Source organism: Calonectris borealis, chromosome 1, assembly GCF_964195595.1.
Source record: "Calonectris borealis chromosome 1, bCalBor7.hap1.2, whole genome shotgun sequence".
In the NCBI taxonomy this organism is placed as follows: domain Eukaryota; kingdom Metazoa; phylum Chordata; class Aves; order Procellariiformes; family Procellariidae; genus Calonectris; species Calonectris borealis.
The window spans coordinates 117,451,635-117,478,008 of NC_134312.1; the positions used below are offsets into that span (position 1 = coordinate 117,451,635).

A 26,374-nucleotide genomic window follows, 5' to 3' on the forward strand; every position below is an offset into this window, starting at 1 on the left:
TGGGTTTGGCAATCTGTTACTCTTCATTTTTTGGTTTTATTTTTGTTTTAAAGCCATTTCTGTTTTCAGTTAAAGAGGAACTAGAGTGTATAAACCTTTTACTGTGTTTGATGTATAGATTTTCCATTGTAAAGATCACTTATAATAGTGAATGCTGTCTTGCTTCTTCATTGGCTTTGCTAAATCTGGCTAGGTGTTGCTTTTTTTTCTTTTGAGACATTTGAAAGAGTTTTTATTGTTGGCTTTTATAACCTTTTAGAAGCTTTCCCTTAAGCATAGTAACACAAGCCAATAGCTACTTACTTAATTCGCTAGAAGTTGTTCTCTTCTATTTTTGTACTTTGGATATGCTTTGTTTTGTTATCTCTGGCAGCTACCTTGATTTTGCTGAGTAACCGTACTAGCTTGTTGGGCAGCCATCTTGGAACCTGGTGTTTCTTCTTAGTGGTCTGTGTTTTCTGAGCCTTGAACATTGTATCTTAATGTCCATGCTACTTGCAGATGTTTTGCCCTTCTACCTATTCCTTTTAACTGAGTTCCTCGACATAAATCTTTTTTTTTCCTTTTTTTTTTTCCCCCTTTTTGCTTGGTTTCCTAAATCAGTGGGGATTATAATCACATTCTCTGTCTATCAGTCTGTATCTTAATATTCTTTGAATGCCGTGGCTAATTTTAAACAAACTTGACAGACATTGAAGTGATAAAATTTTTTCAAGTTTTATGAAAAATGGTGATTGGCAATAGGAAAGGAGGCCAAACTTAGAGAAAGACAAGAATTCAACTAGTTCAGCAGATGTTGGGCCGGTGTGTCAAACAGTTAGTGCAAGCACCCTTTGAAGTAAATATGTGCTCTCTCTTGACTTGACTTGCGTGCCAAAAATGTACAGGTTGGGTATGCAGGGAGAGAAATACAGAATATAGGGTATGGGAATGGAACATATAGGGTATGAAAAGAAACAGAAGGTAAAGTGGAAAGAATAATTTGGAGGAACTGTGAGGGAGGGGCCTAGGAATGTGAAACAGGGGAAGGACAATCCCTGATATTGCAGAAGAATGTCAGGGAACCCGTGCTGGAACTGAGGTCATTCTTTTAGGACAGTAAGTGATGAGGATGCGAATCTGCAGGAATCCAGCTGCTCAAGAACTTAAGCAAACCGTTTCTTTTCCTGACAGTAATGAGTAATCTTATGAGAATAGCAAGTTTAAATACATTCTGGTTGTTTGCATAATGGCTTTTTAATAATATCATCAGCTGAATTCTTTGCCTTGCAGTAATTGAAGTGTTGGTTTCTTGTACTGTTACTATTATCAAATGTATAGAGGAACTCCATATCCTGTGTCCTCACAGAGGATTAGCTGGTGAATGGTTTGTCTGAATTATACCCACTTGTTGGGCTTTGTGGCAAAACCTAGAAGCCTGAGAAATGGGAACTGAAATTCATACCTTGATTTCCTAAGGTTGTGGGTTAAAGGGGATCTACAATATAAATGCTAATGATAAAACCTGTTGGAAGATTGTTTCACTTTGATTCAGCATATATGGATTACTTTTTTTTAAAGTCTGTAGTAGACTTTAATTCTCCTTTGCCTCATGTTTCCACACATTAAAGTTACATTTGAAGATAAAAAACGGGAGAACTTTGAACGTGGCAATCTAGAACTTGAAAAACGGAGGCAGGCTCTCTTGGAACAGCAACGCAAAGAACAAGAGCGTCTAGCACAGCTGGAACGGGCAGAGCAGGAAAGGAAAGAACGTGAGCGGCAGGAGCAAGAACGTAAAAGACAAATGGAGCTAGAGAAACAGTTGGAAAAACAACGGGAATTGGAACGGCAGAGAGAAGAGGAAAGGAGGAAAGAAATAGAAAGAAGAGAGGTAACCAAATGGATAGAAGGAAGGTGGTTATGTCACTGGCAGCTGTATCTGATTAGAACAAAATGTAATGTGTACACTAAATATTTTGCTATCATTTTTAGTAAGCAAATATTTAAAGAAAGAACCTAAATTTCTGGGTTTTCGAAGGTAAGGAAAGAAGCTATCTCTTTCTTTATTTTTCATGTGAAATGAATGGATGAGACATTTAGATCTAGGACAATTAGATCTCCTAATGTCTGACTTCTTTAAAAATAATTATTATTTTCTTTGATATAAAGAGATGCTTGAGTGAACAAAGAAAAACTTACGGGCATTGGTGGCATTCATGATTTTCCTGTGATGAGTTAATTTGTTAAAGAAAACATGTACTGGGTAACTTAAAAAGCTATTATTTTCTCACGTTACCAGATAATGATGTATTCAGTGCAGTAGCATTTTATGCTTTGCAAAGCTGCAGAATGTCTAATGTTGGAGGTCAGAAAGAGATTTGATGCTATCCTGGAGAGTTCTTGAAGTCTTAATATGAAACAACTTGTTAAATCAGCAAATTGGATCTTGGGAAACTGATTAAAATGGAGTGATAATCTGTTTAGTCAGCTATCTGCTATACAGTGAAGCCCCATTTCACCGTTGCTTTCAAGTGAGCATTTAAACAATTGAGCAATTTGTGTGCTTAAATAGAGGCACATATTTAGTCCACAGTTTAGCAGTGTGTTTATATTAATGTTTTAATTACACATTAGAATATGAATATCGGCAATTAGAATAGTTTCTCAAAATAGATCTTTCATATCTTCTTTTTTTTTTTTTTTAAATGCTACAGGCTGCAAAACGGGAACTTGAGAGGCAACGGCAACTTGAATGGGAGCGTAATCGTCGGCAAGAACTACTAAATCAAAGAAACAAAGAACAAGAGGACATTGTTGTTCTGAAGGCAAAGAAGAAGACCTTAGAATTTGAGCTGGAAGCTCTAGTAAGTGATTGCGTTGCAGATAAAACACACAAACACAGCAGTGACTGTGATATGGCCATGTTTATTTTCTATAATTTCAACTTTTAAGTATGGAATAAAAGTACTTTTTAGACCCTGACTTGCATGACAAACCATTCTGTTTACAAAGAGAGATATTTTCCTTTTTTTTCTAAAGAATGATAAAAAAAATCAGTTGGAGGGAAAACTTCAGGATATCAGATGTCGGCTGTCTACCCAAAGACAAGAAATTGAAAGTACAAATAAATCTAGAGAACTGAGAATTGCAGAAATCACCCATTTGCAACAGCAGCTACAGGTGAGAAAATGTTCTCTAATTTTGTTCTTAGCCTTGCATTTTGACCTCAGCAACTGCATCAATATCCTAAGCAAACTTGCCACAATATATGATGTGTTGTCCTTGTACATAAGGAATTGTTGTAGATAATTTGTCATTCTTTTAAATGAATGTTCTTCAGACATGTCTAGGAATTGCTTCCTACACTTGAAGGTGTATCTGTGATTATCGCTTCATCCTCATGGAATTCTGTTGTGGGGAGCAGTAAATAAGTTATCTGGCTGAAGATGTTAAAGGATTTGGAGGGATGAGGAGAACAAAATTGTACGGCATGTATTTTTGTTGGCGGTGATTGCTGTTTGTGTGCTGAAAGAAAGAATTTACTTCATTGAAGTGGCTTGTTGATGATGCTTTTTTTTTTTAATTATAAAATAATGAACTTTCAAAATTGAAGTTACCAGTTAAACCAGTTAGTACTTGGTCTAACCCTGGCATTTGTCTTTCCTACTTCTATATCTAAAATTCTGTCAAATTAAAGATGGAATTGAGTAAGTGTCTGCTTTTAGTGAAAGAATATTCTTTGCAATTTGTAAAGATTTCTAGATGAGTTGTAGTATTTGATTTAAGGATTTTTCTCTTTATTAAATATTTTATATTGCTTGAAATTAATTCTTGGCCAGTAATGGGGGCTCTCAGTGCTTTTCTACCACTACAAAGAGAATCTCACACTTATGTTATGAGGGCTTAGGTGTAAAACCTACCTTAAAACCCAATCCTACTTTTCCATTTCAACTTTCTAAGCATAATTAGTATTGTACATTCATCTGAACAAAACCAGAACTTGAAAGTTCAGGTTTTTTGTTTTATGTATGAGTATTTTTTTGACTTTTTTTTTCTTCTTTCTTAAATCATCTTACAGTTCTATTGAAGTTTTGTGTACACCATTACACCTCTCACAAGATATCTTTCTTTTGGCAGCAGCTTGTTATAAAGAGTATAATTTAGGGATCATTCTTGCACAGTGTTTGTGTCCACTTGATGCAAACAATAGCAAACAAGAAATACTACTAAGGAATGTTTGTGACATAAACAACTGCCATTGTTAGGCTTGAAACCACTCTTCTCTCTTTAGTGAAATGCTCCTGTATTGGCAACGGAAAATGAAGTCAAAGAGCATTGAATCAAGTGTAGGAAATTAAGTTACACTTAGCGGTACTGGCTCAAAGAGACAAAAAACTGATTATGCTTGATAAAATGCATGAAAAAGCACCCATTTACCTGAATAAGTTAAAGACTACTGATCTTATGTGCACAGCAAATCTCCGTGTAAAAGCAACAGCCACCTGAATTTCCCTCTAACCCTTCTATTCCAAAAGCTTTCCATAGAAATGGTCTAAGGTACTGTAACTCACTTCAGAAGCTAAGCAGCTATATAGCCGTTGATAGGTAAATGCTATTTCAACAAATCTGAATGGAATTCATATCCTACTTTCATATGTCATTTCTGTTAACTTGGTAATTTTTGTTCAGTTAGCCTCTGTAGTCAGAAAAGATAAACTATCTCTTTGCTTTTGTCATAATATAACAAATTAAGAAGGAAAAAATAATATGTTACAGTAAAAAGCTGTAAGTCATTTATGTTATAGCAAAGACCAATGTGCTACAGTTGGGATAGTGTCCCATTATAACAGACATCGTAAAAAAACGTGAAAAAATACCATTGTTATCAAGAACTTGGGATGAGCTTCCACAGGTGGGTATAATAAATGGAAGGTGCAGAGGGAAGAGAAAAATGTGAAAGCAACACTATTGGGAAACAAATAATGAGAAAGATAATCTATCTACAAGTAGATGTGGTTAAGTAGCTTATTAAAAAGTATGAGATAAACAAGGGGCAGTGTTCTCTGTAGACTCATTAACAATTTTTTAAGTTTTTAATCATATCCTTGGCTGATCGTAGATGTGCTTTTTCCTTACCTACAGCTTTTATGCATTGGTTTTAAACTACATCACCATGAAAGGAAAAGTTAAGGAGGGCAGAGGAATTCTTCACCTTCCTAACATTTAGTTTGTGCTCCTTACTACCCAATCACAATGGTCAAAAAGCAGATTGCTTTTTTTTTTGTCTTCAGCATTTTGACACCACTCTGAAATTTTATTGAAACATGTGGTGAAGTACAATGAATTTTGCACAGTTGTCTACATTTTACTCTTGTTTTGGAATCCCTACTATATTTGTAGTGATTTTTAACCATCTCCGGTCATTGTAATTGGTACTAGATGGTATGTATCCAGCAGCTTAGTTAATGCCTAATCACTTTCTAAATTGCTTCGTTTACAATGACTGTAAGAGCACTTCTGTAATGAAAAGCACGCTTGCCTTTCTTGGCGGTTGTTTTGTTGGATTTTTGTTTTCAGGTGGGTTTTTTTTAGGTTGAGAGCAATAGATGTGGCTTTCTGGTATTATCTTCTTTCAGGGGATCATTGATCCTCAACCACTAATATTTCAGTTAGTGTCACTTGAGGGATTTGTCACAATTGTGATCCCAGAAAGAAGTGTCACTACTTAGTAGAAAAAGCCAAATTTTATCTGGGGAGAACCTAAAAGAGCGGATAGCTTTTTCCTGAAAAAAAGATGAGTTTCTCAAATATCCTGTAAATTTTACTATCTAATTTGTAGATGGTAAAGAAAGACTAAAGCAGTAAGTGACTTTTTTTAAAAGGAGATTTTGATCCTCTAAACTCTCCAATAGATTAAAAGTCAATGTTGTCAGTTATCTTTGTAGGATGATATATCTTCAATTGGAAATATTTTAGTTTAATACATGTGACACTTGCTATGGAAAGATGAGTTAATTCAAAGGAGTAAATTATTCTTCAACCTATTAATTAGTTTCAAGATGGAGTTTGATTAAACTTGTGGAAGAAACTGTGTAACAATTAATCCTGGGTGATGAAAATTTGTGCTAGTTATATGAATCTGTGGTATCAGATAGAGTGGTATTTCCAGGGATGTTCAGGAGGATCCTGCCTTCCAAACACCTTAACTGTTTGTGTGTGAATCATGTTTATACTGTCTACAGGACTTCTGCTAGTTACCTGCAGGGATTAGTTGCCTCCTTGATGAACACTTTGGCTCCTAGGTAATTTGGCTTTCCTCTGAAGCACTGGAAGCAGGGTATATGGCAGAGACTTAAGATGTATAGTGGTATCTCAGTTTCTCATATGCCCTCTTGCTCAAGGTGTAGGATCAGAAGAGAACTTTACCTCATTAGATTGACAGGAACTGGTTTTTGATTGCTTTGTTTGCCTTCTGCTGCTATATGGGGCATTATTCAATTCTTGGAAATTTCTTGTTGCGTGAAACTTCAGTGTTAGTGATGCCATTAATTTCTTTCATCTGTTTCTTTAGTACAACCAAAGGATGTGGAAAAGCATGTTGTGGATCCTCTTGGAATAGATGCTTATTACATGGTTGTCTGTGATTTCAGGAAACAGAACTTGACCCTCATGATCCCTTGGCATTCTCTGTCCTTAAATACTCTCCAAACTATTCTGTGTATTAAGATTGAGTAGTCTGGAGTTTAGAAGTATTCTGGCCTTTAAAAATAAACAACTAAGGTTAGGATTACATTCCACCCTGAAATATTGTCCTATGTTACTTTTTGTGCTTGAAGAATGATAATTTTTCTGTAAATCCTGTTTCATTTTGACATTCATTCTGCTATTTTGCTTATCTAAATGGTTCTTGAATTGGAATGATACAGTTCTGATATCCTTGTGTCTTGAAAGGTGATTTCCTTTCCTCTTTCTCTTGAGGTTTATCCATCAATACATTTAGACTACTGTATGCTAACTTTCTTGGATTGTACTACTTGAAAACTTCATTTCCTCGATGCCTGTGTGCTATACTAATTCAATAATACTGTTCAAATTTTTTATCCCAAACTATGGCATGGGGTGTGCAGGTATTTGTGTGGGAGGGTGTGGTGGAAGGGAAAGTGTGAACACAAAAGACACTGTTTTGCATGTAGTTTAAGAACATGGTAATAGTGGTTGTTGGGAAGGAGGTAGGCCCCCTCGGGCAGATGATTTGGAAAATGCTGCATTATATATTGCTGTTTCTCATTTGGTTCTAGGTAGGGAATAATAGTCCCATGATAGGAGTTTTGGCCTTCATGATATCCTTGAAGGGCTGAAAAAGATCTGCTGATGCTATAGGCAATGCAGCTGAAGAGTGAGGGACACATGTAACTCCTAATAGTCAAATGCATAGTTTATATCATAATTTTGATACTTTGTGAATTTATAAAGTCTTTGACTCTGCTGTGCTATCTAAGTATGGTTTTTGGAACATAAAGAGATTACAGTAGACTGCAGTCATTGTATAACTGTAAGATCTGAGCTGTACACTGCAGAGGCCCAATCAAAGACTGCCATGAGTAAAATGGGACAACTACGAAGTCACGTCAGTACGGCCAACCTTGTGTTCTTGTAACAAAAACTAAAAACTTCTCATGGAACTCACTCTGGTATTAAGCTATTAGGTGACATTTATTCTTAGGATCGTATTATGTCATTTGCAATCCTTCATGATAAATTGAAATTGTCAGATGGTTGATTCCTCAAAAGCCTGCAATTCAAGACAACTGCTGAAATAAATTACTTAGTTTGTCTGAAAGATGGGACGTTGACATTCAGGCTGCTTTTATAAAATAAGATGTTTCACATCATGCTGCTATAATATGTTTTGACAACTTGAAGTTGGAGGTCAAGGCTTTTGAAAGGTGTATGAAGTAGCACTTCATCCTCCAGAAGGAGCAAGGATTATATATGATATATATATATATTATATGATCCACCGAAGGAGGAATTTCTCATCTGCGGGTCTCCTGCAATATATCGGTGTACAATCTTATGATCATGTGTTGAAATTGAGCGAGATCATAATTCTCTCTCAAGAGAGCTAAATTGAGAGATCTAGGACTCACGTATTCTCATGTAACAGAGCTTGTGCTGCATAGCTTTTGGCCATAATATATTTCTTTGGAGTGAAAGCCTTTATTTTCTCTTCTTTAAATAAACTGTAAATATTTGTCTTTCTATTCCTGACCAAAGGTAATATTAATTTATTAAAATGAGAATGAAACGGTTCGTAAGTGCTTGTTTTAACATTTCCTGAAATCTGTCCTTGTCTTTTTGCCCTGAATTTCAAGTAATTCTAAGTCAAGTTACGTATTCAATAAGAATCAATTCTCAAGTAATACGCTTAAATTTGATATGCTCACTTTTTTGTATTGGCAGAGAACTATGTCTGAGTGGTAGTACCACACAGATAGTGGTTGGATAATAGCAATAATACATAATTTAGTGAGAGAAAAAATAAGTCAGAAGAAATTAAAATGAGAGTTCTTACGGCTAAGGTCATCCTTCACTTTTCTCTTCTTGTTTTCTCTCTGCTCACTGTCCTCTATTCAGGAATCTCAGCAGATGCTTGGAAGGTTGATTCCAGAAAAGCAATTGCTTAATGACCAGCTAAAGCAAGTTCAACAGAACAGTTTGCACAGTAAGTATATTTTTGTACATGTCTAAGTTTGCATAGGACATGATGCACAGTGTACTCTGTAATTTCTTTTTTTGTGTTGCAAGATGCATGTTGAAAAATGTTGCTTTCTATGACCTAAAATTCTCTGCGTAAGAAAATACTTATTTGACAATGTTTAAAAATAGGAGATTCTCTTCTTACTATCAAAAGAGCCTTAGAAGCCAAGGAACTAGCACGTCAACAGCTTCGAGACCAGCTAGATGAAGTAGAAAAAGAAACCAGATCTAAACTTCAGGAAATTGATATTTTCAATAATCAACTGAAGGTAATCCTAGACTTTTTAACCCTTTCTTCTGAATGTTCAGTTAATTATTTTCTAAATTGATTATGGAAAAAAATATTGAACTAGAATGATTGATTTAGAATGTCAGTTTTGGGAATATTCTCAAATCTTTTTTTTTTTTAAAGAAAATACTACTTAGCATCCAAACTCAGAGTTTGAATCAACTTAATCTGCAGAATCTATTTAAGAATAAATTTGAGCTCTGATTCCAGATCCGTGATTGCAAATATGAAATTGCCAGTTGCTGCCCTTTTGCATCAAAGAAGTGTAAGAGTGGTAGGTCAGCAAATCTGCTGGAATCAGTACTTCAAATTGAAATATTTAATAAAGAGACTTGATTTTCTACTGACACACAGAATTTTTATCTGCTGTTCGTAAGCTCATACTTGTTCCTGAATGTAGTTGTCTGTTGTTTGTGGTTTCATGCTTTATTGATCAGTCTTTTGTTAAAAATGTGTGATTTTTGTTTATTTCTGCACAAGAAAATTACAGAAATTGCAAAAGTCAGTAGAGGAAGTGTTCTTCAGAGGGAAGTTATAAATCAGTCTTTAGTTACAAACTTTTAGTAGCTTTCATTTTTCATAAAATATTCTAATGTTAAAGTACTTTATCTTCTAATTCAACTGATGGTTTCTCTTGAAAGCTGACTAGAAAAATACTCAATTTCCTGCAAGGTATAATAAATTGTGCTACAAGTATTTAGAAGGAAAAGCACTATAATAGATACATTAATGTTTCTGTAGTTGTTTTGAAATTAGATCAACTATGATTACACCATATGCTTCAAGTTGGAAGGCGTGTTTGAAGTTAAGCAACAAATAACTTGTTTCAATATTAAAGTTATTAATAATTATAGGAAAAAATAAAAGCTGTAGACCATACAGCTACCTGTTTCAATGCCAATTCAAAGATGACTCTCACAATCTTAGGCAGGGAGGTAGAAAGGGGAGAATCTCTGCAGAGTCGTAAGAGACACAAGACACAATATTCACAATTCATTTTAAAAGAAAACAGAATGATTTAACTCACTTACTTTTTTTTTTTTTTTAATGTATGCTTTTTGGACACATCTTAACATCTCGTGGTTTTGGGTGATTTTTTTTTTCTTTTTAAATGGAGTCCTTTTGAAATGATTTGCAGATAAATATGACCAAAGGATATTAGTTCTAAAATTAGTGTCAGCATTGGTTTGATCATAAATAACCTAAACAGCTTATAAATGGGCAAGGGGGTGAATAATCTTAGTACTGTGACAGTAGCAAAAAAAAACCCCCCAAACAAACAAACAAACAAAATTCAATGTTTTAAATACTGAAGGGCTTGACTTAACAAATAACAAGCTAATAATAATTAAAAATTGAAAATGCGCATTAAACAAAAACATTGATTTATCAGAATGTCTGCCATCTATCCAAGAACGCCTTGTCTAATTGTAAACTATTTTGCAGTTTAATGGGAAAATTGATTTCTGTGTTCAAATCTTAGTATTTAGAGTTATCACTTTAAATGCTGAAAATTAGTTATCTAGGCAGTTCTTTGGGAAGACTTCAGCAAGCTTCCTTTGGCTTGAGAATATTGTATTCTTCATTTCATAATGTGTAGAAGCAGTGTTTAATAGGAAGCCCACTTTTTGATGCTGTATGTTGGTATTTTTGCTGCAGCTTTCTTTGCTTGCTTCGAAGAGATGAGTTTAAGAGGCAAAAACAAGGCAGTGGGGCAGTTGTACTGAAACTGAGAGGTGGGAGCTTAATTCTCCCTTTTGTAGTTTCACTAGATGTGCAGGATGCATTTTGGGGGGCTTGGATGATTTTATTACTAGATTTAAATTTCTACAAAGGCACATATACCTTTTTGTGGACTCAGCATGGAATGGTTGTAGTAATCCCATTGCCAGAGAAACCTCTTAAAAGATGCTGTGTGTGCAGCAGTGATTTAATGGCGGCTGTTCTTGTGGAGAGAGCTCTCAGGATGCCTGCATATGAGACTTTATGCACAAAGCTAGTGAAAGCTTTCCCGAGACTCATAGTTTTATTAGGGTTTGTGTGAAGTGGAAGTTCTGTTCTTAAACCAAGGCAGAACACACCTATCTCTTAGGTAATAATATTGCTCAAAACAAAGTAGTTTAGGAACTTTCATACTTGCATCAGGTACTTTTACCTAAACAATCAAAAATCTGTGACAACTTTTACGAACTGCCACTGGAGAGATGACTATTACATTTGAAATAGGTAGAAAATCTCTTATAAATAATTGCCAAATTAATAGCTTCCCCAATTAAAAGAAGAACTTTTTGTTTACTTATTAGTAACTGGGTGCATAAATACAGCAGGCTTATTTGGTGCTACAATACCTTGCAATTTGTATAATTATCAGTCAACTCTGTAATGCTCAAATTTAAATGTAAAACCTTTTCAAATAATGTATCAAAAATTCTACCACGTCTGAGCTCTAAATAAAACAAAGGCTTATTATCTTGTAAACTAAGGGAAAATATGTAAAGATGAGAAATACAGAAATGTGTATTTTTAAAATGTATTTCTATTAAATAAATAAATTAAAAACTCCATTTTTAATCAAGGCTGTTTCTGTATTATCTTGTAGGTTAAAACTGATAGACTTCTCTTATGATGATCTGCTCTTACTTTGTGCTTCAGTATACCAACTGAGACACGCACGTTTGATGGGGTGGCAGTTAGGGCGGCAGCACTATAATTGACACTGTCTTGTGCAGCTTTTGTTCTCTGACAAGTGATGGAGAGGCACTGGTGCTTGCCTTGTCTTCTATAAAAAACCTAGCTTCTGGATGAGAAGCAGCATGATGTGGTATTGTTTGCGAACTCCCAGAAAAAAAAAAGCATATCTAAATACTCTTTGGGTATATACCATCTTACAGCACTTTGCACTTATTTCATACAGGGAGAGGGAGTAATACATGTCTTTACTTAGTCGAAGATAAAATGAACCGTTTAACTAGTATCTAGTGTGCCTTTTCATTGATGAGACCATAAGGTTTACCTAATGTTCCAGTATATTTTAGGTTACAGGTCAACTTGTTAACACCGTAGTAGTATACAGTGGATTGCACTGCGTTTGCCTCCATATTATAGTTTTTATGTTCTGCAGTAAGTGAATACTTAAAACAAGTGTTAAATTACCTCATCTTTGCTTCATGTCTTAATAGCATATGTGAGTGACTAGCAAGATAAATGAAACGTTTCTTTCCACTGGATCTGTTGTCATCCCTCCAAAACAACTGATTTAAATTTCTTCTGATTAGCCCTTTGGAGGTCAAGTACTTCAGTTACTTTTGTTTCAAGTTAACATCTCAAGAGTTGGAAATGCTCATAGAATTTGGTTCCTTTTCAAAAACTTTCTGGAGTATAAAATGTTATTAATATTTCAAAACAGGTAGTTTCAAGTATCTTTATTGAATATCTTTAGGTAGAACCACATGGTTTCAGGAAACTGTTAGTACTTGTTTGGCAGAGAAATAAGTACCTTAGCCTGCAGCTGGTCAGATATCATTTTAAATCAGTTTTGAGGCATTTTATCAGAGAACACAATAGTCTTGTGGATTGTGCTGTATTTGGCTATAGAGTAAGTGACTGAGTTTGTAACAAGGTTGAAAGTTGGGCCACTTTTTTGTGTCCTGAATTATGGTTGAAGGAGTCTAACTTCCATTACTCTTTAAAAATCTTAGCCTAGAAATCTAATAATTAAAATTGATACAGTTATTAGTAAAATGTAACTAGGCACTCACTTATTTTCTCTACCTTATAAAATAATTCTGTCGAATAGAAGGCTTTATAGTAGGTTTCCTGTTTGTATATGTATAGTCCTACTCTAATTTACCTTTACAAAATCTTTCTACATTCAGTGTGAATTTACATTTAAATTTTACAAAGGTCAGTCATTACACTGTTAAATAAAGCAATTAAAATAATTCTTAATATGGTTCTTGTCTCTAAAGACTAACTAATCATTTCGTATAGCATAAAAGAATCAGGTATTTAGAGCTTATCTGTGTTATTGCACAGGAGAAAACGACTAAATTAGTGTTTCTGAAATACGTTAGTCTTGCTGAGAAGCTATTCTCAGTGCCTGCAAAAAGTGGTGAACAAGTAGAATCAAGTTCTTAAAAATGTTTTACATTTTGTGTCATGTTCCAGTTGTTGTCAGTCCCTGTCTAGTCAGTGTGCACTGGACAAGTCTTGCATATGAATGCCTGTTTACATTTGAGCATTTCTTTCTTCCAGTCAGTGGCAATGGAAGATGCAATGCTGCAGTGCCTGGCAGTTCTCCTGGGCTGCGTCAACTACTTAGACTCCTTTCTAAAGGTCTCCATGCCATACTCAGGCAGTACACAACTATCTCAATCTGAGTGATGAACCTCCTCCAGTTATGTGCTTCACTTTACCATAAACAGATGAGTGTGCAGTGTTTAACTAAGTTAGTATTTAATAAGAGGTGCTAGCACTAAAACATAACCAAAGAGAAGAGTTTATAATTTGATTCTTTATCTAATCCTTACTGCCTAGATGAGGAGTGTGCCTTGAATTGCAACCTGGGCAAGGTACTAGTTAGTTATTTTTGTCTTTTGCTTATCTGAAACTTCAAGATTTTAAGTTAATTTTGGTCATGATGTTCAGAATTTTTAACAGGAAAACACTTTCATGTTAAGTATTCCTATACAGCACTGTAATTTGTGATTCCAGGTATGAGAGAGATTGCAATACATTCCCTTTATCAAATCCCCAGTAGCTATAGTATGGGGTGAAAGGAGGAACTGTCTCTGTCAAGGACAAAGCAGGTGCTTTGGGAGCTGGGGAACGGGGTAGAAGAGTATTGCTGTGGGAAAGCCTCGGTGAGCACAGAACTGCAGGGTTCTTTCCTCTGGGATCAAATGGTCTGGTTTGTCTCAAGGGGAGAAGATCTGATAGAAACCTTGTATTATAATCCCTGAAGTATCCTAAGCTCTATTGTCTTTCTGTCAAGAGGCAAAATTTGGGCTTAAACAACTACGTTTCTAATCTTAAGGTTTTCATAGCAATATGACTTGTCTGTATATAGTGAATATTACTCTGCTGTATGAAACTCATATTTTAATTCATATTCAATATTACGTGGGTACCTAAATGTGGCTATTGTAACATCTCAAAACTATACCTGTTAGTCTGTTTGTGAATTGAGTGGAAAGGTAACAATTTCTCTCTGCTTTTAAAGTAAGACATGCTTTGTCCTGCACATCAGAAATAAGCAAAGCATTGTTATGTCTTTGGAGTTACAATATACGATTTGTAAATGTACAGCTTTTAAGTTGCTTGTGTCTGTAAAAGATGAATGTAGGACTGTGGTGAATATTCAGCTGGCAAATGTTTCATTCTGTTAACTGTTGAAGTGTTACTATAATTTTGTTCAACTGGTGTCCTTTAACACTGTGGGAGATACTGATTCTTTCTCCCCCATCCTCCCACTGGTACTTGGCAAAGCAACAGAGTGTCTATCTGTTGCATGAGATACTGGTCAAATCTTTATTTCCTCCTAGCTAATGCAAAGAAGGATATATATTGCATTTTTTTATCTCCAAAAATATTCCATCCAGTGCTAGGAATATAAGCTAGGTTAGATTTTCTTAACTGTTACAGGTATGTCACAGAAAAATCTCTTCACAAAATACTGAACTAGCACATTGGCTTAGTTGGGAGGGAATAATGTGTTAAAATGTCCCTTGAGATCCTAACTTAGCTGAGCATATAGATAAAATGACGAAATAAGCAAACAAAATAATTTTGGACCAGAGTTGGCAGCAGCACTTAACTGCTGTGATGCAGCAGTTAATGATCCTACTGTATGTACTCAGTGTGAGAAACTACTTGCTCCAGACAGACATGGAGGCATGGCTCATAGCTACAACTTCCCCAGTTTTCTATTTGACAGTAAAAGTGGCACATATCGTACGTTTAGCGGTGGGATAAATTTACATGTCTAAACCATAACTAAAATATAAAGTTTGGGCTAGCCTTGTAGTTGGACATCTAGTGGAAGTAAATAATGTTTGGTGCACAGATTTCTTGCAAGTTGTAACTTGTTTTTATGTATTTGCGAACTCAGAAAGTTTTTCTGAAGGGAGGAAAATACCAATATTCTGATTTAGAGGTAGATTCCTCCTGATTCTGTGTATATAGATGAACTGAATCATTCTATCCAGTTTACGGATTTCTTGTTAAAAAGTAAACTAAACTCAGATACTTGCATCTGGGTCATCTCACTTAAAGCTTTTGAGATTTGTTGGGGTTTTTTGTTTAACTATGATAGCCTTCATACTCTTCAAGAATTTTAGTTCCTCTTTCTTTGCCTAGTGATTATTTCAATTTAACTGCTCAAACACCAGATGCAAAGGGGAATTAAAAACAAACCTGGAAAGCACTGTTGTCTAAATAGCTTAAAATGTTGCAAGTAACAACAGGTTGTCTTCAGTGTTGCCTTATTAGAAATGTGTGACTATCCCAGATCTCTCTGTTCAATAGCAAGAGGAGTTCTCATCGGCCAGGACTCAGAATCTTGAGCTTCTTGGCATACAAAGTCAAGTGGCAGGAGGGGACATGAATGTGAAGGAAAGCTAGAGCGAGTAGGACAACAAAGGATTTGTAAACAGAAGCCTGTGCTAAAGCTGAACTAAACGTAGGAGTCAGAAACCTGTGCTTTGGATAGCAGTCTCTTTGCCCAGAAAAGAGAAACAGCTTGTTAAAAATCATGAATACTAGTCAAGATATTTAATACTTACAGAAGTAGTATGTTGAGCTTCAAGAGCTTTGTAGATACTTAGTTTTATGGATTTCTGCAATCTACAAAAATTCCTAATACTGGCCAGAGGGAACACTGCTTTCAGCTGTGCCATTTTCTAATCTATGTCCTTTCAGATGAATGCTTGTAAATCACTCTACTGTTAATGTTCTTATGGTTGTATATTTGTCCTTTGCACTTGTACATATTTTTTGATACAAATAAGGGTTCAGGTGATCATGTAGAGAAGATGGGGACTGTGATTTCCCCAGAGAAGTTAATTTGAAACAAGGGTCAAATCCTTTGTACCTCAGTATATTACAAGTGTAACAACATTGAAGAAGCTGAATTAATAGCATACAGTTATTGAAAATGACTGTTCGCTCTAGTTAGCACTTCAGAAATTTATAGTCCATTCAGAGGCCATCTCTAGCTCCAGGTGCAGTTGACCAACTGTGTGTTCACTGCAATCTCCCGATCCCTTTATTTTCTCATTGTTCTTTATGGGCCAACTACTAAAAACCCATTATGTTCAATATTGTTAATGTATTTCCTTTTCAGTAGCCCTTTTCCTTAGTTCAGAATAAGGCTATGCATGAATGTTTATAACCAGGGGCATTCAGGGTTTAAAAATTTTCCAAAAGGCAATATCCTGCCTGAATAATTCTGGTGATTTTGCAAGAGTAGTTTATTTTACATTCTCTAATAGCCATTCTAGATCGTAACTATCTACTAAGCTTTGATGTGACTATGGAAGGTAATGATGATAATAAAATATGGTATTGCCCAAATTATCTCCGTATTTCAGTGAGTGTCATCGCCTTAGCAGAGTTTTAATTAAAACTTGTATAAGAACTGATTATCTCTTTAATGATGTTGAATTCAGTTTTCATTGAATTTAAAATTGAGGATCATTAATGAAATGAGACTGAGAGGTAGGACACGAGGTTCATCTTAACTTTATTTAAAACTTTCATCCATTATCAGAAGTGTTTTTAATACCATGCAAAGGTCATGTGCTACTCTTCTTCATAATGTAGTTATTTTGACATCTTAAAATTTGATGTTGCAAAGTGTGTAGTCGTTCAGCACTAATGCATGTATTACTAAAATTTTTAGACACAGTGCAAGTACAGTCTGTAAATAAACAAGTATTAACTTTCAACTCTTATGAAACTATAGCTAAGAAGTTACTAATAATGTTATGAAATTAATTTACTGAAACTTTTCTCATTTTGGCCCTTTGAATCACTTATATTTAGTTGTGTGTGGTTTTTTGTTTTTTTTTTTTTTTTTTCTTTTAACTCTTATGCAATTTTCTACATTTTGGTCAGTGCATGAGGATAGTTGCAGGAAATCTTCATCTGGCTAATTTGTAAATTGTGAATTTTTGAAAAACTATCCAAATACTTTCAAGATTAACTGTTTCAATCCCTGAATGAATTAAGATAAAGCTTTTAAGGATACAAGAACTAAACACACCTGCATGATGTAAGTCATAACATATTTCAATAAAAGTAGACATCATTAAGATACAGATTTAGAAACAATTTCCTGCTACAACCTTTTTCTGCATATTTTTGTCTGCACTATATTTTCATTATAACATATCAATTTTTTAAAGTGAACTATTTTCAATGAAAAATTTCAGTTGTCATAGGTAAAGTTACCCTTTTTTCCCTTGTAATACTGAGGAGTTCAGATGCAAAATTCTAGGTTCTGCAAAGAGATTTAGGGTAAAATTTGTATTTGTGTTAATAGGTGTTAATGCAGAAAACAAATCTTGAGGAAAAGATGATGATGTTGTTATTACTTATATTCTGAATGTTTCAGGCAATGTCTTTCCAGTCAATTAGAGGAAAACTTGTATATGGATGAATACTCTCTGTGCCACGATTCATGCCAAAGACATTGCTTAAGGAATTCAATCTCCTGGGTATAAAACAATCCTGAAGATTCTTTCACTATTAATTTCAAAATAAAACTGATTAACTGAAACAGTTGCTATTATAAGCAGCTCAGAAGGCAGATTTTTGTATGGAATTTAATAAATTAATTAAACAAACCAGCAAACAACTTAAAATAAAACATAAGTGACTTTTCAGATTAAGCTTTGTCAAACTTTTGTGAACTTTTTAGAGTCCCATTTAAAAAAGGCTTTCTTGTTCCTTAACCCTTTAACATCTCAGGTTATATGGATAAAAATAGGAAAACAGTAAGTGGTTTATAGACCTTTGAAATTTACCTTAAATGTCTGCCAATGCATTTGGCAATACTGTAGGTTTGAACAGAGATATCCAACCATTTGCAAGTTTTGTTAATTTGTTAATGAAATATTTGGGGCCATTAGTTATGATTCACATAGTTTATGTTTACACATATTTTACTTTTTTCTCTAGGAGCTGAGAGAAATACATAACAAACAGCAACTACAGAAGCAAAAGAACTTGGAAGCTGAGAGGATGAAACAGAAGGAACAAGAAAGGAAGACAGTAGAACTAGAAAAGCAAAAAGAAGCTCAAAGGTAACAAACTGCTGTAATTTAAGCCCTTTCTGTAGAGATGTTAGTGTGCAAAGCATTTTGCAAACCAGTAAAACAAACTTTGCGTTTCCAGGAGCATAATCTGATCTCAAATAATATATCACTAAATGGCAAGAATATGCAAGACCTAGACCAAGTTTCATTTCAGTGCAGATGATCCCTCTTAAAACTAGGGTAGTCTCTTGATTTATCCTTGAATGAGAAGTGTGCCGTGGAGATGAGCTTCTACATCTGTCTGTGACTTTTAACTCTCAGTGATACATACAGATTTCAGCAGTGTTACTTAAATGTGTACTTCTACACCTAGAGAGGTTCTTGAACAGTGTCACTAACTAGCTGTGACTTTTATACTAACATAAAATACAGAGCTAATGTTCTTCTGCTACACAGTTTTTTTCCTACATGTTTTAAATTTGTTTTTCTACATGTATTTATAATATATTTATGTAAAATGAATGGTATATAGGCTAGCAACCAATTCTATTCTGACATCACTTATCAGTAGCTGTTTGATTTAGTTTTTAGCAATTGTGGAGTTTTTATATTGTAGACAGATGTTGGTCAAGAGATGAAAAGAAAGGCCTGGGAACAAGGGATCTTAAATTATTGGTTGTAGCATTACATGGATGGTGACCTAAAGCAAATTGATAGCCTGTGTTACTATTTGGTGAGTCAAGTTAATTTTTACCTTTCAGGCAAAAACAAAACAAGGTCTCGGTGAAAACCCTATCTTCAAACAGAAATCTTATACATAGAAAGCAATTAAGTTTAGATAATTCTTAAATCATTTGCATAAAACCTATGTCTTTAAAAATCTTAAAGATCAGCTTCAGGAATAGCAAACTTTCTAAGAAAACAGCTTTCTGTCACGAAGAAATAACTACACTAAATATGGTAATTATGTTGGAACTTTTCTGGTAAACAAGAAGGCTGCTGAGGTACTGGGAGTATAGGTACACTAAAAATAATCTATCTCAGAATATTAAATAAAATACTCCACTCCCTTTCAGAAAAATGGAAATTTAAAAAACAGATTTAAAAAAGGAAAAACTTCTGCCATGGAAAACTTCATGTCTGACTTTCCATGCTAGCTGAGCATTCAGACATTATTGGTAACGTAAAACTTCGTGCTGCCCAAATATTCAAGCCTCTAAATAATTATAAGTGGTATACCTGATAATGAGCAGTCTGCCAGTCTTACTGACTTCCAAAAGACACCAGAATAAATAAGGTAAATGATTAATACTCATAACTTGACTACTGCCCCATAATGATTACGGAAGTATGCTGCCTTTTAATAGCTCTAGTGAAAGTGAAGAAAGAAAGAATCATCTTAAGATCATAATTATGCGCACTTTAACCTTTGGCTTAATGGATAACCACAATCACTTTATACTGAGAATCATCTTAATTTTTTGTTAATTATGGACTGAATTGTGCGCATAACTTAATTGAGCAAACAGAGATATAGACATACATATTTGGGGATGGTAGAGGTCTTTTTGAAGACTTTTTACAGCTAATTAGTCTTAATTATCTTAAGGTTAATTTCATGCAGACTTGTACAGTTGTGGGAGTAATGTACAGTTCAGAGGGGGAAAATACCCCACGTTTGAGTACAATGAATAGAGCTTACTCTTGGTGTTTGGGATAAGAACTGCCTGAGTGGTATAATACAGTTGGTGAGAGAAAAAAGGAAATTGGAAGAGTAAAAGCAGATTAGAGGTCATATTCCACAATAATTAGCACATCAGGAGTCTTGAAGTAAGGAAAAGAGCAGAATGTCAAGTTTTCTATTCCTAACCCCAAGCTGTGGAGCTCACACCTAGGCTTGTGTTTCTGTCATGGTTTAACCCTAGCCAGCAACTGAACACCACACAGCCATTCGATCAACTCCCCGCTCTGGTAGGGAGGGGGAGAGAATCGGGAGGGCACAAGTAGGAAAACTCGTGGGTTGAGATAAAAACAGTTTAATAATGGAAATAAAACAAAGTAGAACAGTAATAATAACAATGATAACAACAATAATAGAATATACAAAGCAAGTGATGCACAATGCAACTGCTCACCACCTGCTGACCAATGCCCCACGTGTCCCAAACCGTGAGAGCTCTCTCCCACGCCCCAGTTTTTATACTGAGCATGGTGTCACATGGTATGGAATACCCCATTGGTCAGCTGGGTCATCTGCTGCGGCTATGCTCCCCCCGCCCCACAGCTTCCCGTGCAACTGGCAGAGCATGGCAGGCTGAAAAATCCCTGGTGGAAGCACCACCCAGCAACAACCAAAACATCAATGGGCCATCAACGCTCGTCTCATACCAAACCCAAAACACAGCACGTCCCCCAGCCACCAGAAAGAAAGTTAACTCTATCCCAGTCGAAACCAGGACAGTTTCTTAAGCTGCTCTGTCTCTTCTTATTCCCTTCCTTGTCTTCAACTCATGATATTAGCTTCCATAACTATCAAAGAAGAAAATTCTGCAACTTCTATGGGAGGAAAAAAAGAAATCACACATACCCCACACCCCTCCGAGATACATTTTCCTCTGCTCTTCTTGCTCCAGCAGTTCGAGCAAACTCGGTTTATAAGTATGGGAAGACTTAATCACTCTACTAGAAACATAATTAAAACCCCAATTTCCTATCTAAAGCCCATCTGACTAAACTAGACACCACTCAAGTCAGGAAAATTGAGCTCTGATGTGTATGTGGTGCAGTTTCAGTGTTGCAACAAAACTGCTGAGTAATTGACTCTGAATACTTTGCAAACGAACATACTGTTTAATATCTTCATAAGTGATCTGGATGGTGGGATCAAGTGTACCCTGATGAAGTTTGCTGATGATACCAAACTGAGTGGGGAAGTGGACACTTCGGAAGGGAGACCTGGATAGGCTGGAAGAGTAGGCTAACAAGAACCTTATGAAGTTCAACGAAGACAAATGTTAGGTCTTGCACCTGGGAAAACATAATCCAGGAGTGCAGCACAGGCTGGGAACTACCTAGCTGGGGACCAGCTCTGTGGAAAGGGACCTGGGGGTCCTGGTGGACAAGCAGCTTAATATGGGTGAACAGCGTGCTGCTGTGGCAAAGAAAGCCAACAGGATGCTGGGTTGCATCAACAAGGGCATCACCAGCAAAGATAAAGAAGTCATTATCCCACTCTACTCAGTGCTTGTCAGGCCACACCTGGAATGCTGTGTTCAGTTTTGGTCCCCGCTATACAAAAAAGATGTGGACAGGCTGGAGAGGGTCCCGAGAAGGGCCGCAAAGATGATCAAAGGACTGGGAAGCCTGCCGTATGAGGAAAGGCCTAGAGAACTGGGAAACCTTATCACCATTTTCCAGTATTTAAAGGGCGGCTACAAAGAAGATGGAGACTCTCTTTTTACAAGGAGTCACATGGAAAAGATGAGGAGTAATGGGTACAAGTCACTCCTGGGGAGATTCCAATTGGACACAAGAGGAAAATTTTTCACAATGAGAACAATCAGCTATTGGAATAATCTCCCCAGGGAAGTGGTGGATTCCCCAATATTGGACAATTTTAAGATTTGGCTGGACAGGGTGCTGGGCCATCTTGTCTAAATCGTGCTTTTGGCAAGAAAGGTTGGACCAGAAGATCCATTAGGTCCCTTTCGACCTAGTATTCTATGATTCTATGATACAAAGGAGAAATTCAGCGATTAAGATAGGAGGTTATCAGAACAGTGAATTTATTAACTTGTGTCCTGGTTTTGGCTGGGATAGAGTTAATTTTCTTCTTAGTAGCTGGTATAGCGCTGTGTTTTGGACTTAGTATGAGAGTAATGTTGATAACACACTGATGTTTTAGTTGTTGCTAAGTAGCGCTTGACACTAAATCAAGGACTTTTCAGCTTCTCATGTTCTACTGACTGAGAAGGCTGGAGATGCACAAGAAGCTGGGAAGGGGCACAGCCAGGACAGCTGACCCAAACTGGCCAAAGGGATATTCCATACCATATGACATCATGCTCAGTATATAAATTAGGGGAAAGTTGGCTGGGGGGCTGCTGCTTGGGGACTGGCTGGGCATCGGTTGGCGGATGGTGAGCAATTGCATTGTGCATCACTTGCTTTGTATATTTTATTATTGCTATTACTATTTTATTCTATTTTATTTCAATTATTAAACTGTTCTTATCTCAACCCAAGAGTTTTCTCACTTTTGCTCTTGGGATTCTCTCCCCCATCCCATGGGGGCGGGGAGTGAGCAAGAGGCTGTGTGGTGCTCAGTCGCCAGCTGGGGTTAAACCACGGCAACTTGTTAGATGATTTTACATTGAAGGCAGAAAAGTGTAGCAGTATTTCATAGAAGAGGAAGTGATATCCTTCACACTGGTGTCTTAACCTCTACTTATGGTATACTGATGTGGAATATTGAAATGGTATCAGCAATTTCATTGAGAACCAAAGATTTTTTTGAGCTTGCAATTTAGTAGCTGCCATCTTAAACAGATACTGGGTACCTTGACATCTCTCAGAAAATATTCTTGTCAACTCAAAACTTACTTTGATAGAGATGAGATTTTTGCTGTCTGGTGCCAACCTACTGTTTGGAAAGTGGATTTTTCCCCTTAAGGAATTAAATTTTTTTTTCACACAGTTTTTGGCCAGGAATTCATGTTGCCCTTGGACAAAATATATTCTATATAGTAGGGCAAGTCTGTAATGACCAGCTTGTTGTCATGCTTTTGTTACTAATTTTCTAAGTATGAAGAAAGTATCCAAGTGGAATAGGTCACGGGACAAAATAAAGCGCACTGTGCATCTGTTATAGCCCTTTAGAGTTATCTTTACTGGTGCAAATTGTTTCTAGCAGAGAATATTTATTCTTTTCTTCTGTTGTCCTCTGTCAGGGGGGAAGGACTTGTTAGCTTTTGCAGTTGGGAATGTGAAATTTTCTGAATAGTTCTGCAAGAGTCCTGTGTGAAGCTTGCAGATATTTTTGCTCCTTGCCCCTCAACAGGAGGATCGGGACTGCCATATTTTCTGATTAGTGGGGTTTTTTTTTCCCCTGATTTGGCTATTTTGAGTCTTACCTAGGGGTGTTTGTGGCTTTGAGAAAATAAGCAGAACCAATTTGTTTGATCTGACTTCATCCCGCATTTTAGAGCTGAAGTCAGTGCTGAGCAGATAAAAGTTGAAGTATGTAATTTGTTGCTTATTGGGTTTCAGGGAAAACTTTATGGTAAGAAGTCATTATTGAAAATGTCTGATGAGAACTGCAGCTGATATCTACAGGCCTACATTAAATAAAAAGAATTGTGGGACAAATGAAAATGGTAACTTGCAATGCTGACATAATGGGATGCTCAGATTGCTTGAAATAGACTGCTTGGGAAGAGATTTTGAAAAGCAGCCTTACAGTTATATGGAACTGAAGGGCTTATGTCTGGGTTTTTGGATGCCGAGGAGTTTTGGTTTTTTCAGCCAAGAGATTCCCCCCCACCTTTTTCTTCCTCCTTTCTCCATATGGTTCATTACTTAAAACAACTGCATAGGATTTATGAAACCCATGGAAAACTATGAAAAGAGAATACACAAATATTGTTGAATCCCCAAGTTGAGACTCAGATGATGTTGAGTTGAAGAGGTAGGCCTGAAAGTGTAAGATATTGAATGTTATCAAGCTTACAATTTTCAGAGCATTGCGAGCTGAGTAAGACGCTATTCTAAGATACCTGTGTAAAGTCTCATACAATAATTAGAAAAACACAGGTAAATGTATTTATTTTCATGTCATTGTAGAGAAGAGATCATAGCCTCCATAAAGAATGTAAAGTTTAGCATTTACAAATGCTAACTCTGACAAGAAAAAATAGCGTTGAATGTTTTTTCCCATCTTATGTTCAGCTACAAAACATAACTAGTTTATCATTTCTGTATGCTCAGGTTGCTCTGTACCTCTTTTAGAGTTCTGTGGAATCGTGTTGTGAAGGTACAGAATTGATATGTGAGTAGTAGTAGGTTACATGAAATAGCTGAGGGTCACAGCTCTTTCTTTATGAAAACATATGGAGTCATAGCAAATCTTTCTGAATATTTCTCCTTTGCCCTCTAGGAGTCATTGTGTAAGAAGATGCTGTGGAGTGGTTAATAACTCACCAAAATAAAATTAACAGCTCTTACAGGGTATGCAAAAACCATGAAGAGTACACTTTATAATATAGATCACACACAAGGACAACTAACTTTTATGGTCTTTTGTCTGACTGGCTTAAAAAAAACACCTTAATTGTCCAACAGGCGAATCCAGGAACGAGATAAACAGCGGCTTGATCGAGTGCAACCAGAAGAAGAACTTCAGTGGCCAAAAAAAATTCAGGAAGATGAAAAACAAAAAAGGGAAGAAGTAACCAAGAAGAAGGAAAGTGAGGATAAGGGGAAACAGGAAATGCAAGAGAAACTGAGTAAGCTTTTCCAACCACATCAAGAGCCAATCAAGCCAGCTGTCCAGGCTCCTTGGTCAAATGCAGGTAGAGGAAAAAATCAAGAAATACTGTAGCACGTGCCTCTAGAACAGAACAATTCTTTTCTGTTTTGTCATTCCTTTTAATACAGAAGAATATTATGTTTCAAGATTGGATTGCTAGTCTTATTGAAGTAAATCATGTATGGATTGAGCTCTAGATTCCAAAAAGTTGTTCTTCTAGGCTTCACTATTCTTCTTAAAAGTATAGTGTTTAGCAGAGTGTAAAGCACAGTTGATGAGACTTACAGTGCCAACTGAAGAGAGAATCTTAGCTGTAAGTTGTTGTAAGATCTTGAAGCAAGATGTTCAGAAATTATTTCTGCACTTTTCTTTACAATTCTTGTTTTGATGTGGAATCTATGCCTTCGGATTTTTTAGAATAGTAGCAATATGTCATTTAGTTATCCTTTTTCCTCTTCCCCCTTCCCCATGCATGTTGTTTACTGAACAAATGACCTGACGTCTAAGATTTAATCCCCTTTTTTCTGCTATACCACATGATCACTTTCAACTGAGAGCTTTTTCTCTGCATTATAACCTGATTTTTGCCTGTATTGGGAATCATGGTTCCCTCTCAAGTGGCTTTGATACATACACAAGAGAAGTAATTGGGAATGTAATATTTGTATGCAAAGAATTGCATAAAGGGGAAATTACCTTCTGTCTTTTAGCCCAAATCTAGAATTTACTTAATCTAATATGTCCTCTTGCTAGCTTTTATTTGTGCAGAGTAACAGGGGGCACTTTTATGATCGAATAGGCAAAATATGAAGTTCATTGTACAAGAGCAATTTAGCTTATATCTTTGGGGTTTTTCTGTGTTCTTCTTTTCCTAATAATGCATTTTTAGCATGTAATTTTTTTAAAACACCATCTGTAAGTGACCTCTTTTCAGCCAATCTATTTGTATCAGGACATTTTGAAACATATTTCTCGGAAGTATAGTCAGGCTGCAAATGAAGCTGCTACACAAGCAGGCTCTAGAAGTATTTGGGATACCATTAATATATGCAAGAACATCACTGTTTGAATTGAACCTATGGCTGATCAGATTTAACCTACAAAATCATTGAAGCATTTGAGAAGTCATATGTTGCATCATAAGTACCTGATTCTTTCTATGAAAATAGTTGTATATATCATAAAAGTTAAAATATAGTAATATTTTACCTGATGTTTAGAAGAGAAAATAGTAAGAAAATCGTATTTTAAATAATTCATTTTCGTATTTCCCCTTGTGTAAAAGGGGGATACTATAATTCCTACAGACAATGTAAGGTTTGTTAATTTTTATCTCCACTTTCACCTCATTTTCTAAATATTTAAAAATAATGTGTTTTGATTTTTTTTTTCTTTGTATCTGTGTGGTTTTTTCCTTTGCTCAGAAAAAGCTCCTCTAACCATTTCTGCTCAGGAGGATGTAAAAATAGTATATTATAGAGCACTGTATCCTTTTGAATCAAGAAGCCATGATGAAATCACTATTCAGCCTGGCGACATAGTCATGGTAAGAAGGGATTG

General features: G+C 35.9%; 1 protein-coding gene across 8 annotated transcripts in view; it reads left to right on the plus strand.

Moving 5' to 3' along the window:
• The window catches only part of ITSN1 (intersectin 1), a 145,064-nt gene that overhangs the window by 57,481 nt on the left and 61,209 nt on the right, over nt 1-26,374 (plus strand). For 5 of the 8 annotated variants that reach the window (XM_075171948.1, XM_075171919.1, XM_075171958.1 and 2 more), the window contains 9 exons: nt 1,611-1,873; nt 2,697-2,846; nt 3,022-3,162; nt 8,620-8,707; nt 8,872-9,011; nt 13,286-13,366; nt 18,212-18,336; nt 24,628-24,857; nt 26,239-26,360. In XM_075171948.1, the coding sequence (XP_075028049.1) occupies nt 1,611-1,873; nt 2,697-2,846; nt 3,022-3,162; nt 8,620-8,707; nt 8,872-9,011; nt 13,286-13,366; nt 18,212-18,336; nt 24,628-24,857; nt 26,239-26,360 (1,340 nt within the window). The remainder of the gene's footprint in view (nt 1-1,610; nt 1,874-2,696; nt 2,847-3,021; nt 3,163-8,619; nt 8,708-8,871; nt 9,012-13,285; nt 13,367-18,211; nt 18,337-24,627; nt 24,858-26,238; nt 26,361-26,374) is intronic. The other 3 variants (XM_075171941.1, XM_075171968.1, XM_075171988.1) reach the window with 1 other exon arrangement.